This window comes from Calonectris borealis, chromosome 19 (assembly GCF_964195595.1).
Source record: "Calonectris borealis chromosome 19, bCalBor7.hap1.2, whole genome shotgun sequence".
Taxonomy (NCBI): Eukaryota; Metazoa; Chordata; class Aves; order Procellariiformes; family Procellariidae; genus Calonectris; species Calonectris borealis.
The window spans coordinates 12,515,761-12,530,369 of NC_134330.1; the positions used below are offsets into that span (position 1 = coordinate 12,515,761).

Below are 14,609 nucleotides of genomic sequence, written 5' to 3' on the forward strand. Positions count from 1 at the left end.
TAACGGGGCTGTTACAATGCACAGTTTAAACCTGATGTCCAGGTGGATAATCTGGGCCCTGTCATGCCTTGACTGCGGTGTGTGGGACGGGTCTCTGGGCTCGTTCACGGCCAGTGTTGGGTGGCACTGGAGGCCTGTCGTAGGAGAGAGGGAGGTGCCGGGAACTCAGTCCATGCTGTCTCTGCAGACTCGTCCCTGACCGCGTGTTCAGGCGTGGAGAACGCAGGAACTCCTCAGAAGCTCCTGATTCTTGATGCCAGGTCCTACACTGCGGCTGTAGCCAACAGAGCGAAGGGAGGTGGCTGCGAATGTGAAGGTACAGAGGGCGAAGCACATCCCAGAACTTGGGCCTTCCTCTTGGACCTGCTTTGTTGAGTGGGTCCTAGAGCGCAGTTGCGGGTCGGGTCAGCATTTTGGTACTCAGCCTGTGGGAGCACGTTCCCCTTCTCGCTCGTGCAGAGTCCATTATTCCAGATACCTCGCTGCTGTCCCGCAGGGCTTTTGTAGAAAAACTGCCTACCTGGAGACCAGAAAAGGTGCTGTGAGGGGACAGCTAAACTGAATGTACGGAGGCAGTTGCTGCAGTGGCAGCAGCTCTCTCTGAATGTTTCTGTCTCTGTTGCGTTCAGAGTATTACCCAAACTGTGAAGTCGTGTTCATGGGCATGGCCAACATCCACTCCATCCGGAACAGCTTCCAGTATCTGCGTGCTGTCTGCAGTCAGGTGCCAGACCCCAGCAAGTAAGTGACTGCTCTGTAGCTGCGTTTGACGCCATATCTGTCAATGTCGTGGGGTTTTTTCCTTCTCTTTTCCTTTTTCCTATCCCAGGTTTCTACCTCAGAAAATGGAGGGATAGGAGAGTGCTCACAGTGCTTGAATGCTGCTTATTTTGATCCCTGGTAATCCAGAAGGGATTGCAGCACTGCCTCAGTGTCACTTGATTGTCTGTGTCCCCTGAGGGTTTCTAAAACGTAGCTCTATCTGGGAAACATTGAAATTAAGGGTTGGATTCTTTGCACTTATTCCCAGGCTGGCTGGCTCCACTCCTCCTGAACATGTTTTAGAAAAGGCTGATTTTCATTGAGGACTCCAAAAAGACTTAGCTTAAAATATATCTTCTTTTTTTTTTTTTTTCCCCCTTCCCTTCACTGGAGAGCTAAGCAACCCTTTTCTTGCTTTTTGCACACTTTCTAGCTGGCTTTCAGCCCTGGAGAGTACCAAGTGGCTGCAGCACCTTTCCGTCATGCTGAAGGCAGCAGTGCTGGTCTCCAGTGCGGTTGACAGAGAAGGGCGTCCAGTGCTGGTTCATTGCTCAGACGGCTGGGACAGGACTCCGCAGATTGTAGCACTGGCAAAAATTCTTCTGGACCCTTACTACAGGACGATGGAGGTACGAGTTGTGCTATGCTGCTGTTTCATGTCTGTTAAAAGGCAGCAGTCTCTAGTCTCCGGAGAGAGGACCAGGATCAAATTTGGCAATAAGCTTAATGGCATTTCAGAGCTACTATTGTGGGTGTTGGGTTTTTCCATGTTCTCTGCCTGCCTGTTTTTGGTGAACTGTACCTCGCTCCTCTGCCCAGCTCGGTGAAGTACTGTGGTAAATAACCTCTTGTGTTCAAGGTTCAGCTGCTTCCCTACTCTTAGTTGTGCATATTCTCCAAGCTGTTTATTGTATAGAAGTAACAGCTATTAGTTTGTGTTTGGAAACCTTGCTTTGCTCCCAAACCAAGCACTGGTGCAGCCTCCTTTCCAGCCCTTCAGAAGTCCTGAGTTTGCCTGGCACTGCTGGCAGATGGGGCTTGCCTTGTCCTGCTACGTGCCTACCGCAAAGTGTCTGCAGTTAGTTTGTTTTTTCCTTTTATTCGCAGGGCTTCCAGGTGCTTGTTGAATCAGATTGGCTAGATTTTGGTCACAAGTTTGGTGATCGCTGTGGTCACCAGGAGAAGGTGGAAGATCAGAACGAGCAGTGCCCAGTTTTTCTCCAGTGGCTGGATGCTGTTCATCAGCTTCTGAAGCAATTTCCTTGCCTCTTTGAATTTAACGAAGCTTTTTTGGTAAGAAGTATGCATGCAAACATCTCTATATCCCTTGCCAGATGTGAGCAGAGGCAGAGGGAAGACCATGATATTTTACAGTGTTGTAGTTGAAAGAAAACAAACACTGAATTCTTTAAAAATGGCAAAGTGTCTGGGTAGTGCTTGGGCTCTCTGCTGGCATTCCTGACATACCTTTGCTGTGTGGGTCCAGCCCTGCCCTTCAGTTTCGGTATTTTGACCTGGTTCTGTGTGTGTGGTGCTTCTGCCGGCCTCTTTTTAGCTGCTTGCAATTTCCTTCTCCTCCCAGTGGGTACTGCAGGCTCGGAGTACCTAGCAGATTGCACAGTGATGAAGGGTTTATATTCTCTGGTTTCTTTGAATCACTTCTTCTCCAGGTCCCTTTCTAGCCCGGTGAATTCAGATACCATCAGCAGCACTGGTTTGATTAAAAGTCTGATTTCCATATCTCAGAGCAATATGAGCCTGAAACATTTAAAAAAAAAAAATCAGGGAAATGATAGCTATTAATCTCTATCTTATCAAATAATACAGGTTAGGGTTATAGAGGGATGGGTATGGTATCAGTTGACTGTTGCTCTCCCCTCTCTGTCCTGCCCTGTGTGGCAGACAGGACAGCAGTAGGGTCACCGGCTGGAGGAAGTGCGTGAGCCATCCCAGAGGAGTGGAAGGTGTTTCCCCTGTAGACAGGAGACACCGTTTCCCAAAGGCCCTGACAATGGTTCCCCTTCTGACGCTGCAGGTGAAGCTGGTGCAGCACACGTATTCCTGCCTCTATGGGACCTTCCTTGGGAATAGCCCCTGCGAGCGAGAGATGCACAACATCTACAAGCGTACCTGCTCCGTGTGGTCCCTCCTGCGGGCTGGCAATAAGAACTTCCACAATCTTCTCTATATGCCAGGGTCCGAGCAGGTCAGTAGAGCTCCTGGCCCAGCTTTCCAGGCTCTCCGCCTGCCGGGCACTAGGGACTGTGTGGGGAGAGGTTGGAGGGGTTTCCTCTTGCATTCATCTCTGATCGTAAGTGGTTGTTGCAGGTGCTGCATCCAGTGTGCCACGTGCGAGCGCTGCACGTCTGGACAGCAGTGTATCTCCCAGCTTCCTCACCGCATCCTCTGGGACAGGATGATATGGACATTTACCTGCCCCCTGGATCTCAGAGCCAGGAGTTCAGTGGCAGATGTTTGGACAGGTAAGAGCCTAGATCCTCAGTTCCAGGTTGCCTCCTGCCCACCAGGCCTTCTTTCTCTCCTTGCTCATTGTAGTTCCTCTGTTTTACCTGCTCTTCTCATCTTTCCTGTGGAGAGCAAGAGCTCTGTAGCATTGTCCCAGCCACTTGGAGAAAAATGCGTACAGCTCCCTGCTGCACCTGAAAAGGCAGACTGCAGAGGCCACGCTATAGTGTTGTTCATTTCAGCTCATGCTGCTGCACCGCCCCTCCCCACCCACGCCAGGATCTGTAATTAGGAACATTTCCCTTCCCTCATCTCAGTTTTGACTGAAATAAGCGAAGTTTCAGGAGTTTTGTTGTGAAATTTGCTTTGCTTTTGGGTTCTAGATTACCAAAGACAAGATCTATGGATGATCTGCTCTCAGCCTGCGACTCCAGCAGCCCGCTGACCCGCACGTCTAGTGATCCAAACCTGAATAACCACTGTCAGGAAGTCCGGGTGGGCCTGGAAGCCCGGCATGCCGCCGCCGAGGGAGCCGAGCTGCACTTGGGCGAAGACAGCGTGGTGGCTGCAGGAGAGACACGGCAGGTGGAGGAGCAAGAGGAGACTGCTCCGCTGCAAGCCAACAGTGCTTGTAGCAGCCATGCTGAGCACGAAGGGCATGGCAAGCAACTGGGCAGCTGTGCTTCTGTGCCAGCAAGCAGTGTCTCTCTGAAGGAAGAAAAGGAAAACAGAACACACACGGAGGAACTGGATGGCACGTGTCCAGCTCCAAATCCTTCCGGACAGGAAAATGTTGACCGGGTTTCCACCAGTTCCGGAAAGCAGTTAGAAACCGGTCCCCAGGAACCTTTGAAGGCTACTGGCATGGTGTCCAATGGAGGAGGCTGCCCCAAGAGAAACACCACCTGCCAAGACATTCCCAGCCAGGAGTCCCTGGCACCGAGCACCCCTTGTCAGGACATCCCAGGCCCTGCCCCGGGTATGCCCTGCCCAGCTGAAGACAATGGCAAAGGCGATGCTGGAAGGAGTGTGCCCTGCGAGGAGCCTGGCCGGCTGGGGAGAGTCCCGCTAGAGCAATGGCGCAAGCCCATTTCCCAGAGCCAAAGCAGCGAGTTCTCCTTCCTGGGCTCCAACTGGGACAGTTTTCAAGGAATGGTGACATCGCTCCCCAATGGGGAGCCTGCACCCAGACACCTCCTCCCCTATGGCTGCTGCAGCAAGAGGTTGAGCAGCAAACCTCTGCGGGCACCAGGCCTGTGCCTCAGTGGCCAGTGGTCTGCCAGAGAAGGTGCAAAACCCTCAGTCTGCTCTGGCCACACACATTTTGTAGGCGCTGCAGGGAAGCCCAGCCGTTCGTGGCTACCCTGCCATCTGAAACAAGCGTCTGGTCCCAAGCACGTGCCGCCAAAATGTCCTTCTCCTGTGCCTCCTCTCTACCTGGACGACGACGGGCTCCCCTTCCCCACGGATGTGATTCAGCACAGGCTACGGCAGATCGAGGCCAGCTACAAGCAGGAGGTGGAGCAGCTGCGCAGGCAGGTGCGAGAGCTGCAGCTGCGCCTGGACATCCGCCACTTCTGCGCCCCTCCGGCCGAGCCTCCGATGGACTACGAGGATGACTTTGTAAGTAACTGCCTCTGACACCCCAACTCCGGCAGTGCGGCTCCTGGCCAGCGGTGGTCCCTGCACCCCCTGTCACACTGCCCTCTCCAACCCACAGTTCTCACTCTCCTACTTTTGGAGTGGATGGTTAAGATTGTTCCTATGTTTCCTCAGCCCTTTTCCCCTCCTGTCCACGTGCTGTGTCCTCATGCCACCCAGAGGTCTCTCTGCTTCCTGAGGGTCAAGCAATGGCTCCTACACAGTCTTGAATGCTTTACCCCCTCGTATGGGGAGCTGTGGAGCCACCCACGTGCCCTTCACAAGCACTGAGTGCGGCCGAGCAGGGAATGCCCTTGAGTCTGCGACTGAGGCAGCTGAGGGGATTTGTGACTTCGTCTCTTTTTGCAGACATGTCTGAAGGAATCGGACGGCAGCGACACTGAGGATTTCTGTTCCGATCATAGTGAAGACTGTTTGTCAGAAGCGAGCTGGGAGCCTGTGGATAAGAAGGAGACTGAGGTATGTGTCCTGTTACAGCAGCAGGAGAGAATGTTTCTTTCCTGGCAGCTAACTTTGGTGGTTACGGCAGCAGAGAGCGGGCTGGAAGCAAGGCAGAGAGCAGCCACCCTTGTCCTCTGACGCATCCTCTGCATCCTGTGCTGCTGCAGTGCCGGGTGGAAGGGGACCTGTAGGATGGGCTCACTCTGGGCTAGCCTGTTGTGGCCCAAAGCCTGCGCTGGGGTCCTGAGGCCTGGTCTGTGTGGTGTTACAAACTGAAAGCTGATGAGGACTGGTATTTGCCCTAGGTCACACGGTGGGTTCCAGACCACATGGCCTCGCATTGTTTTAACTGCGATTGTGAATTCTGGCTGGCCAAACGGAGGCATCACTGCAGGTAAACAATATTATTGCTGTAGTTCCACTCTTCTTCTCAGCCTGTTTCTCATGAACCTCACAAAATGCTTGTCTGCAATGTTCGTTTGTTCCCTCCAGCTCCCAGGAGAAAGTTTTAGGTCCTTCTTTTATTTGCCAGGCCTCATAAATTCCTTGCAGATTTCCATTCTACATTGTTCTTGTTTCTATTTTTCCAAGGCCTTTGATCCTTCTCCTGGGTAGTAATGCCCACTAGTCCCTTTTTAGTGCTAGCCAGTTAGCTTGCCCTGGAGACCACAGTATCCACTTTAAGAAACACGTTGACAAGTCATAAGTGAGGCTGGTACTTCGCCCCTGAACTGGATCCTTTGCGCTTGCCAAAGTTTTTCTGCGGTGTTCCCAGCTCTCTTTTCACTGGTTTTCTTGCTCCTTGACAGGAACTGCGGGAACGTGTTTTGTGCTGGTTGCTGCCATCTGAAGTTGCCCATCCCTGATCAGCAATTGTACGATCCTGTCCTCGTTTGTAACTCCTGTTATGACCACATCCAAGTGTCTCGTGCCAGGGAGCTCATGAGCCAACATCTGAAGAAACCCATCGCCACAGCTTCCAGCTGAATGCCAGACAAGGGACCTGTCTAAGCCCAGCCTTTTCTCTCACGGGTTTGAAGGGTGACTCTGCCTCCACTGTAATTGTGAAGGCCGTTGGTGCAACACTTGAACACCAAGCTTGAATGCACTGTCTTCAGCAGTCTTACTATCAGTCTGGAGCAGAGGAGCTCAGATTAGAGAGTATGGTGTGTGTCCCCACTCTGGTACCAGTGGGCCCGTACATTGTAGTCTGACGACCTAGGGCTAAAGAGGGGATTGCAACCTTTTTCTTTTGTGGGCTGGAAAGCAATGTTTTCACAGATATTGCCTGTGCAAAGTACCCCCAAAGCAATAGAAAGGCATGTTTAGAACCAACCCCCCCTACAAAGGCAGGCTGCTGTACAAGAAGGAGGAGGGCAGGCTCCAGGTGGTACCGTGTGCTTTGGAAGGGCCTCAGCCTGGAGCAGTTCCGTAGATTCTCTTTCCATGAGTGTGATTTGCGATCAGCTTGGTGGACAAGACTCATTAGCCATCACTAATTGATTTTCTCTTGTGTGTTGAAGAGAAATTCATTCTGGCTGAAAATGGGCCGAGCAGATTTTGCCCATTTTCACGCTCCGCTGGGATTGGTGAACGCAATTGACTTTGCCCCTGCCCCCCAACACTGCGGGGAGATGGGAGATTGGCTTTTTCACTTCTGCTCTGCCCGTCTGCTTTGTCTGCGGTCGTGTCACAGCCTGGTGCTAACACAGGAATGGCACCCTGATCCTCTCCTGGCATGGAAACAGAACTCGTGTTCCTGTGTTGCTCCTCCTCCCCTTTCCTGCCCTCAGCTCTCCACTTCCTACTGCTCTTTATCCTGAAAACTTGATACCTTGAGGGTATAGGCCATAACGTGTTGTTTTACCTCCTGGAATGTGCTGTCTGGTGTATGTGAGGGTTTCAGTCCAAATGCTGCTATATATTTCTGTGCACTTAATGTAACCCGAAGGAGGGAGAATGAAGCATCGATACCAAAACGGGGGCGGGGAAGGACACTGGCTGACATAGACACTACGGTCTGTGCTTTTCACTTTAGGATGTACAGCCAAGCTACAGTGATAAACATGACGTGTGGCATCTGTTCAGTGGTGGAAACAATCTCTCTGACTTGCCCCAGCGCTACCTAAAATGCCTCTTGAATTTGACTTCTTTTTTTGTCTCCTGTACAGTGGTCAAAGTTCAGAGTTGCCAACTTGTAATTGCCTCTCCACTTCTTCTTTAAACTAGAGAGCAGGTATCCCAACTCATTCTAAGGAAAAGGAACTGGGTTTGGAAGGAAAGAAAGGTATAGAAAGAAAGTGGGCTTCAGGTGGGCTTTTAATCCCTAGATCCCTCGGGGAGTATCCATCTTGCCTCCTTTCTAAGAAATCTGAGGATATTAATGAGGAAGAAGAGCTTGAAAGCGGGGCATTTCTTCGCAGAAATGCAGGTTTTCTTTCCAGCTAAATGAAAATGTCTGATATATTCTGCACCTCATGAGCTGAGACTTCATGTGGGGGTGGGGGGGCGGACCTGTGAGGACATTTGGTCTGCTGACAAGGCAAAGTACTTGACACTGTTGTGATCTCCCGGATTTTTTGCTAATAGTTTGTCATCTCCGTTGGAGGGAATGGAATAACGACCCTTTCCTGCACTTTGATATGTCAGCCTCTGGTTTTGTAAATCCCAATAGTGCAAGCAAAGCTAGCATCATCTGAAGACCCTGTACTTACTTGGACTCTGCTTCTTTTCCATACTGGGAACAACCAATATGGCTTTGGGAAAGAGAAGGCACCTTGCTTCAAATTCTCCCCTGCCTTGTACCTTGCAGTCATGGCCAGACATGGAAGAGTGACCGTTGGGCTGGCAGAAGAAACTGGATTTGCTCCTGTTCTGCACATGTTGGAATGACTGCAAGCAATAAGGAAGCCAGAAACTAGGTACTCCTGGCCCTTCTGTTCAGGCCATTAGTCCAAACTGCTTTTAGCTCTTGTGAGTTTCACTGTCACAATGTGCTGGCCAAAAACTCTAAAATCAGTTCGATAGCATTGTGACAAACAAAATGTGCTGTACAACTCAATACAGTCGAAATAAAATCTCTATATTAGTGCTGCTGTGTTTCGACCCATTCTTTAGTTTGTGGTGAATTCTTCTTGTACAGTGTTTCCCAGGCTGCTGTTACTTGCTACCTTTTCCCTTGATTTAAGGTACGTTAGGAATTTAATATCCCTTCTCACAAATAAGAATCAAGGGTAGGACACAGAGCACCCTACTCTGAGGCCCTCTGCTCTCTTCCAAACAAACCTGCAGCTGCCCAGGATACCAGCCTCTTCCAGCCTCTCCCATAATGACTTGGTGAGGAGTTTTCTTCTTTCCTGAGGAAGAGCTGTGGGGCAGGATTCGCTAGCTTTTCACCAACATGTTTATACCACTTCTTGCCTGCTAGGCTGTATGGATGTGTTCCTCTGTGCAGGATGATGGTGGGGACTGGCGTGCCAAGGGTGATGCAGGTAAGTTACAGTTTGTGGTGGAGCTGGAGAGAATCTTTCAGAAAGCCTGTCCTCAATTTAAAGCATCCAGGGATCTTAAAATTGAGCAGATCCCTGGTAAACTGCTCCCATAGTTCAGGTCAGTGTTCATGTCAGACAGGTAGTACCTACATGCTTTGTTGTATTAAAATGTTAGGAGCAAGATAGCTTGTCGCATTTAAAAATTAACCATTGCTCCTGAAACAGTCACACAAAAGGGGGTCATCTTTGGAGGAAATGTTGCTGAATATTCATCACGAACGATGTTTTTACCAGAAAGGACGCTCTACTGATTAACTTCCAGGCTCTGGTCTTAACAGTTCCAGTGTCATCTCGATAGGCAGGTGGAAGGCTGCCTGCTGGGACTCTTGTATGACCCTTTGGCTTCTCATCACCAGCTGGGACAATGCTTCAGAACTTCCCCCTGCGCATTCAGAGCTGAATATAGGCGTTTTGCTGGAGACGCTCATGACTTGCAATGCCAGGCTGGCCACACCAGCAAAGGGCACTTAATGCTCATGATTATTGAGCACAGAACAAAGCATTATCACTTAAAGAATATAAAGCCATAGTTTGCCAACACGTTCACCCTGAGGTAATCTGTATGTGAGCTGAAATGTGTCTAAACCTAGCACGAACAGTAAGATCAAAGCCTTCTCCTATCTGTGCACTAACTGCCATGAATTCTTAGCAAATTAACAACCGGAACTGCTTATGATGTACTACACTATCTCATCAGCCACTGAACAAAATAAACACAGATTTAGGCGTAGTGAGAAGCCAGGTCAAGCTTGCGATGGTTGGTATTACTCAGCTGCTAAGCCATTAATAGATAATGCTAAAACTGCAGGGGATGTGAAGAGACATGATAAGCCTTGGTTATGAAAGACGAAAAGAGGAATGTGATGCGTGGCCTTCTTGTGAACCCTGCGAGTGCCGAGCAGGGAGCAGGTTAAGGGGAGAGACACAGACAAGAAGGATGCAGGCTTTCTGAGTGTGCGTTTGGTGTGTTTCATCCATTCAGTTTTCAGTGTAAGAGATAAATAGTAGTACTCCCAAAATGTTAGGCTTCTGTGAAAGTGAACTTTGGGCACTGACATTTATTTATGGTACCTTGAGTATCTCTATATCTCATAAGTCAAAACTAATATGCCAAATTGTCCTTAGATAAAAGATGCTGCACGCAGTCTCCACTATGTTTAAAATAATAATTAAAAAAACCAAAAGCAGTTGCCCAAAGCAGCACACAATTTCAGTCTCAAAAAATTTAGGCCAGTCATGCAATTTTACTCTCCCACGCAAGCATAGTTTTTACTGACACGTTTCTTACTGAAGGCCCAGTGTCTCAGTTCCGAGTCCCTGTGTCAACCTCTGCGTGGAAAAGCCAGGTGCTGCGTGACCCTGCTGGCCTGGCCCAGGCTAAGGGGAGTGCTCGGGCGAGATGACAGTGGCCTAAGGGTGAGCTTTGGCGGGGGGTATTTACAAGCTTTGTATGTCCTGGGACAAAGCATCCATCGCTGCAACTGCCACTGTGCTTTTGTGACTGTAGACTGTAACGTGCTTTCTGCCAGCTTCTAATGAAGTAGTCATATTGTTCAGAAACAAGCTAGAAAATTTGATAGAGTGGCAAAGAACAATGTATCTTCACCTGTGGTCAGAGAAAAATGCAGATTTCATTTAGATTTGCAGAAAGACAAAATTTTTGGTGTGGGGGTGTTTGCTTTGGTTTTTTTTAATGGCTGCAAAGGCACTTGCCAAAGGAAAGCATTCGGCACAGCTGTGTCAGAAATACTGACTGTCATGTGGCTTAACAGATTCAGGATATACGCTGTGCAGAGCATCTTCCTTTTGAAAGCACGGTGTGGTATTGAAAGAAGAGAGGTATGCAGCATCACAAACTTGTAACAGGTGAGCATTTAAAGAGGAACAGATTTAATAGCATCTACAAAGCCAGAATTCCTGTGTAGAACTGCAGTTCCCAATTACTGATTGAATTGTGGAGGCAGCAGTAATGCTAGCAGACCCACAGCTGTGCATGAAGGAAACTCGCGCCACGGGGAGGAGAGAACCGTGCTGCTGGGTGGATTGTGCTCCTTACCTCTCTTCAGAGCCAGAGCATTGTAGTTTGGGGAAGAAAGAGTGAATATTGTAGGTCAGTGTGGGGCTGGAAGGGTGACAAGGCAGGTGTTGAGTGACGGCTGGAGGGGGAGATAAAAGCGTGCATGAAAAGAGCTGTAGAGCAGCAGTAAGGCTGGCTGAAAAGGCCCGGGCACTGTTGTCAGCTGACAATGTCACCTGTAAACCCTGTGCAGTCCAACAGCTTTTGACAGAGCTACACCATTTCTTGCTAAAAAGCATTCCATTATTGATCCATTCCAAGCAAGAGGAAACTTCCAGTGTTCCCCAGAATAAGTGGTTCTGGGGAGCCCCTGCATTCAGTCTAAGGCAGGGGCAGTGCAGAGGCCAATCTACCAAGAGACCTAAGGGGACCACTGCCTCTCTTCTCATCATCAGGCTGGCTTGGCAAGTCAAGCGCGCTCGCTGCCAGAGCGCCATGAAGCTGTTCCCTTCACGCTGTACCGCCTGCCGCACCTGCTGTAAGATCGCATCTGGTGTCACCCGGCATGAGTAGCGAGGCGCTGAAAGGGGCAAGCCGTGGCTTTGCCGGGAGTATGCAGCGCTCTGGATGCTGATGAAAAACATCACTCTGTCTTTAAAAAGTCATCTGTTTTGCAGCTATGGGCTCAGCTTCAAAATACTGAAGGAAACACTTAGCAGGGACCTACGTTTCTGGGTTTCAGTTTTAGAGACTTCTTGGTTTTAGGGACTCATTCAGTTATGGACTACATATTGCTGGCTCTGACCTGAGTTATGGATGATACAATAACAAACTCACCTATCCCACCGTCATGTAGTCGTAGTCTTCTTGCACTCCTGCTGCACAGGGAGAGAGGAAAAGCCTTAAATTAGTTCATTGAAGTAATGCAAAAGTCTCAGGAATGCTGAGAAAATGTTTCTGTGAAGTGGACTTTTTTCCTTGATTTTTCAGGTTTGTGTTCAGTATGCTTTACTTAAGTTTTGGCTGTTTACACTGAGCAACCATTACATAATTCTTAAGAGAATAAATTATTACTAAGGAAATAAAAATGCAAAGCCTCTTGGGAAGACAGCGGCAGGAGTTCACTAGAATTGCAGGCCATTAATTCCTTGGGTAAAGCACCATCCTTCCATAATGCAGGATTTTAGCTTTGATGACAACACTGACAAAATTTCTGCTCCTTCCTGCTCTTGCTACTGACTCTGAATAATGATAAATGTGCTAAATCTGCCAAAGACAGGCAGAGACTGAGAGAAATAATCAGCCAGTCTGCTGAAAAAGAGGCAAAAATAATATCTTCTAATCTCTCCTTATCATCATTTTTCCTTGTCCTATTTCCTGTTTTACCTGTCTGCTTTAATTTGAAGTGGGGAACTCTGTTAGCAACCCCACCCAAAATATTTAAGCTAGTTAGTCTAACATCTTTTTCCTCACTTCAGCTATGTGGAAGAGCAGAGTGATTTTGCTTTCAGTTTACAAATAGGAACAGTTTCCCATCAGTTTATTCAATTTTGTCCCTTTTCCGAAACTTACTGCACTTTCACTTGCCTTGGTGGTTTGAGGCTGTGCTGTAAACCAAAGCAGTAAGGATGATTTTGGTTAAAGAAGGGTTTGGTTTTGTACCTTCTTGCTAAGAAATCTTATGACAACTCTAAGATAATGTATTTAAGGCCATGAAATACGCAGGTGCTCAATCTTCTCACTGCTTTCTTGCTCTGAGGGCAGCCAAAACAGAGGAATATAATTTTCTTCTTCTGTCACGGCTGGTCACCCAGGGATAGGATGCAAGCAGAGAGAGATTACTACTCTCTTCCTTTCCCAGCTCCTTGCTGCTCTTCCCCTTTTGGTTCATAGCAGATTCTTGTTCTAAGGAATGGTTATGCTAGGCTAGGGAAAAAAAGTCCCCATAGGCTGCCTCCAGCCATAGCTAACACCAGAACCCTGAGAAGAGTTTAAGAGGGCAGGCGTGTACTGGTACATCTCAGGTATGAACTCGGAGCTTCCACCAGTGCACAGTTCGAGCAGCGACAAAGGTGCCACCTTTAAGAGCTACATTCTTTGTGAATATAGCTAATCTTTTTTTTTTTTCTCTAGCCAAGTAACATTTTGGTACCCAAAACATCCCGTGGCAATTAGTTCCCCATTTCCCTGTGATTAAGTACCTGATTTGATTTCTTCTATTTGACATCCTCCATTAGTCACGCTCACCTCCTTTATACTACCTACCTCTTTATATAATAAAACCCCCGCTGAAGATTTCTTCTTCAGTATTTCCTTCTGTTGAAGCTAGTTCATATCCTTGATGATGATTTTCTCTATCCCATTTTAACTCTACCCAATCTGTTCTGGAGCAGGGGAGATCAGAACTGCACACGTTTGGGTTTTTTTAGGGCAAATGTGACACTTACAATTCCTGGTTTGTTCTGTCTTCCTCTTCCAATCCCTTCTAAACTCGTTTTCTTTTCCCTTTTGTGAACTGCCAGTAAACTTCAAGCTGACACTCTCAAACATCTGCTTTAACTTCATCGTTTCTTTCATGAGTGGTAATCATTGGTTCAAAGATCATCACCGTGTACATCCAGTTAGGATTATGTATCATACGTTTATCAGCACTGCGTTTCCCCATGTCCGGTGTTTTCCCCGATCAGTAAGCACCAGGAGGTAGACCTGCCGTCCTTCACGGTGCCGTTCTCCTGAAGAAATTAGGATGATCAGCAGAAACCATCACCTCATTTACCACCCTCTTCTCAAGATTATTACTTTGTGGGATTTAATTTAATTCCTTCTGTGAAACCCGGCCCTGCAGCCCCGCTCTTCATTTCCTATCACTCGGCCCCCGACCCAGGACCGGCCCCGGCCGCAGCCCTCCTCCAGCCGCCGCTGTGTGAGCCGGGGTCCTCGTGAGGACGCACTTTCCCCACCCTACCGCGTTTTTAACCTCTTTCTGCGGGTCCGGGCTGGTGACAGGGCGTCCACCCACCTTTGGTTCGGGGACCTCCAGCCTCCCCGGGGACGCCTCCGGGCTGGCGGCGGGGCCGTTCCGAGCAGCAGGTTTCACCCCCGGGCCTCAGCCGCCGGCTCCCTCACGGGACCGATGTGAGCTGCCGGTGGCACCGGCTGAGGGGGCCGGCGGGGCTGAAGGGACCGGGGAGCCGCTGCAAGGACGGCGGGGCTGAGGGGGACTGGCGGCCGCTGAGGGGACGGCGGGGCTGAGGGGACCGGCAGGCCTGAAGGGACGGCGGCGCTGAGGCGATGGCGGCGCTGAGGGAGCGGTGGGGAGGAGGGGGGCTGAGAGCAGACGGCGGCGCTGAAGGGATGGGGAGGCTGAGGGGGATGGCGGGGCTGAAGGGACAGTGCGGGCTGAGGAGGGATGGCGGGGCTGAGGCGATGGCGGCGCTGAGGGGACGTCGGGGCTGAGGAGGCGGCGGGGCTGTGGCGGCTGAGAGGAGGCGGCGGGGCTGAGGGGACTTGGGGGGCTGAGGAGGATGGCGCGGGCTGAAGGGACAGTGGGGGGCTGAGGAGGGACGGCGGGGTTGAGGGGACAGCGGGGCTGTGGGGGCTGAGAGGAGGCGGCGGGGCTGGGGGGACTGGGGGAGCTGAGGGAGATAGCGGGGGCTGAGGGGACTGGGGGGGCTGAGGGGGATGGCGGGACTGAGGGGACTGGGGGAGCT

The 14,609-nt window shown here is 50.0% G+C and overlaps 1 protein-coding gene across 5 annotated transcripts in view; it reads left to right on the plus strand.

The window, feature by feature from the left end:
- Positions 1-7,199, plus strand: part of MTMR4 (myotubularin related protein 4) — a 56,987-nt gene extending 49,788 nt beyond the window's left edge. For all 5 annotated transcript variants that reach the window (XM_075169048.1, XM_075169050.1, XM_075169049.1 and 2 more), the window contains 10 exons: positions 188-316; positions 630-741; positions 1,196-1,391; positions 1,870-2,055; positions 2,798-2,968; positions 3,091-3,245; positions 3,612-4,851; positions 5,239-5,349; positions 5,637-5,725; positions 6,141-7,199. In XM_075169048.1, the coding sequence (XP_075025149.1) occupies positions 188-316; positions 630-741; positions 1,196-1,391; positions 1,870-2,055; positions 2,798-2,968; positions 3,091-3,245; positions 3,612-4,851; positions 5,239-5,349; positions 5,637-5,725; positions 6,141-6,318 (2,567 nt within the window). In that variant the 3' untranslated portion in view covers positions 6,319-7,199. The remainder of the gene's footprint in view (positions 1-187; positions 317-629; positions 742-1,195; positions 1,392-1,869; positions 2,056-2,797; positions 2,969-3,090; positions 3,246-3,611; positions 4,852-5,238; positions 5,350-5,636; positions 5,726-6,140) is intronic.
- Positions 7,200-14,609: the final 7,410 nt, after the last annotated feature.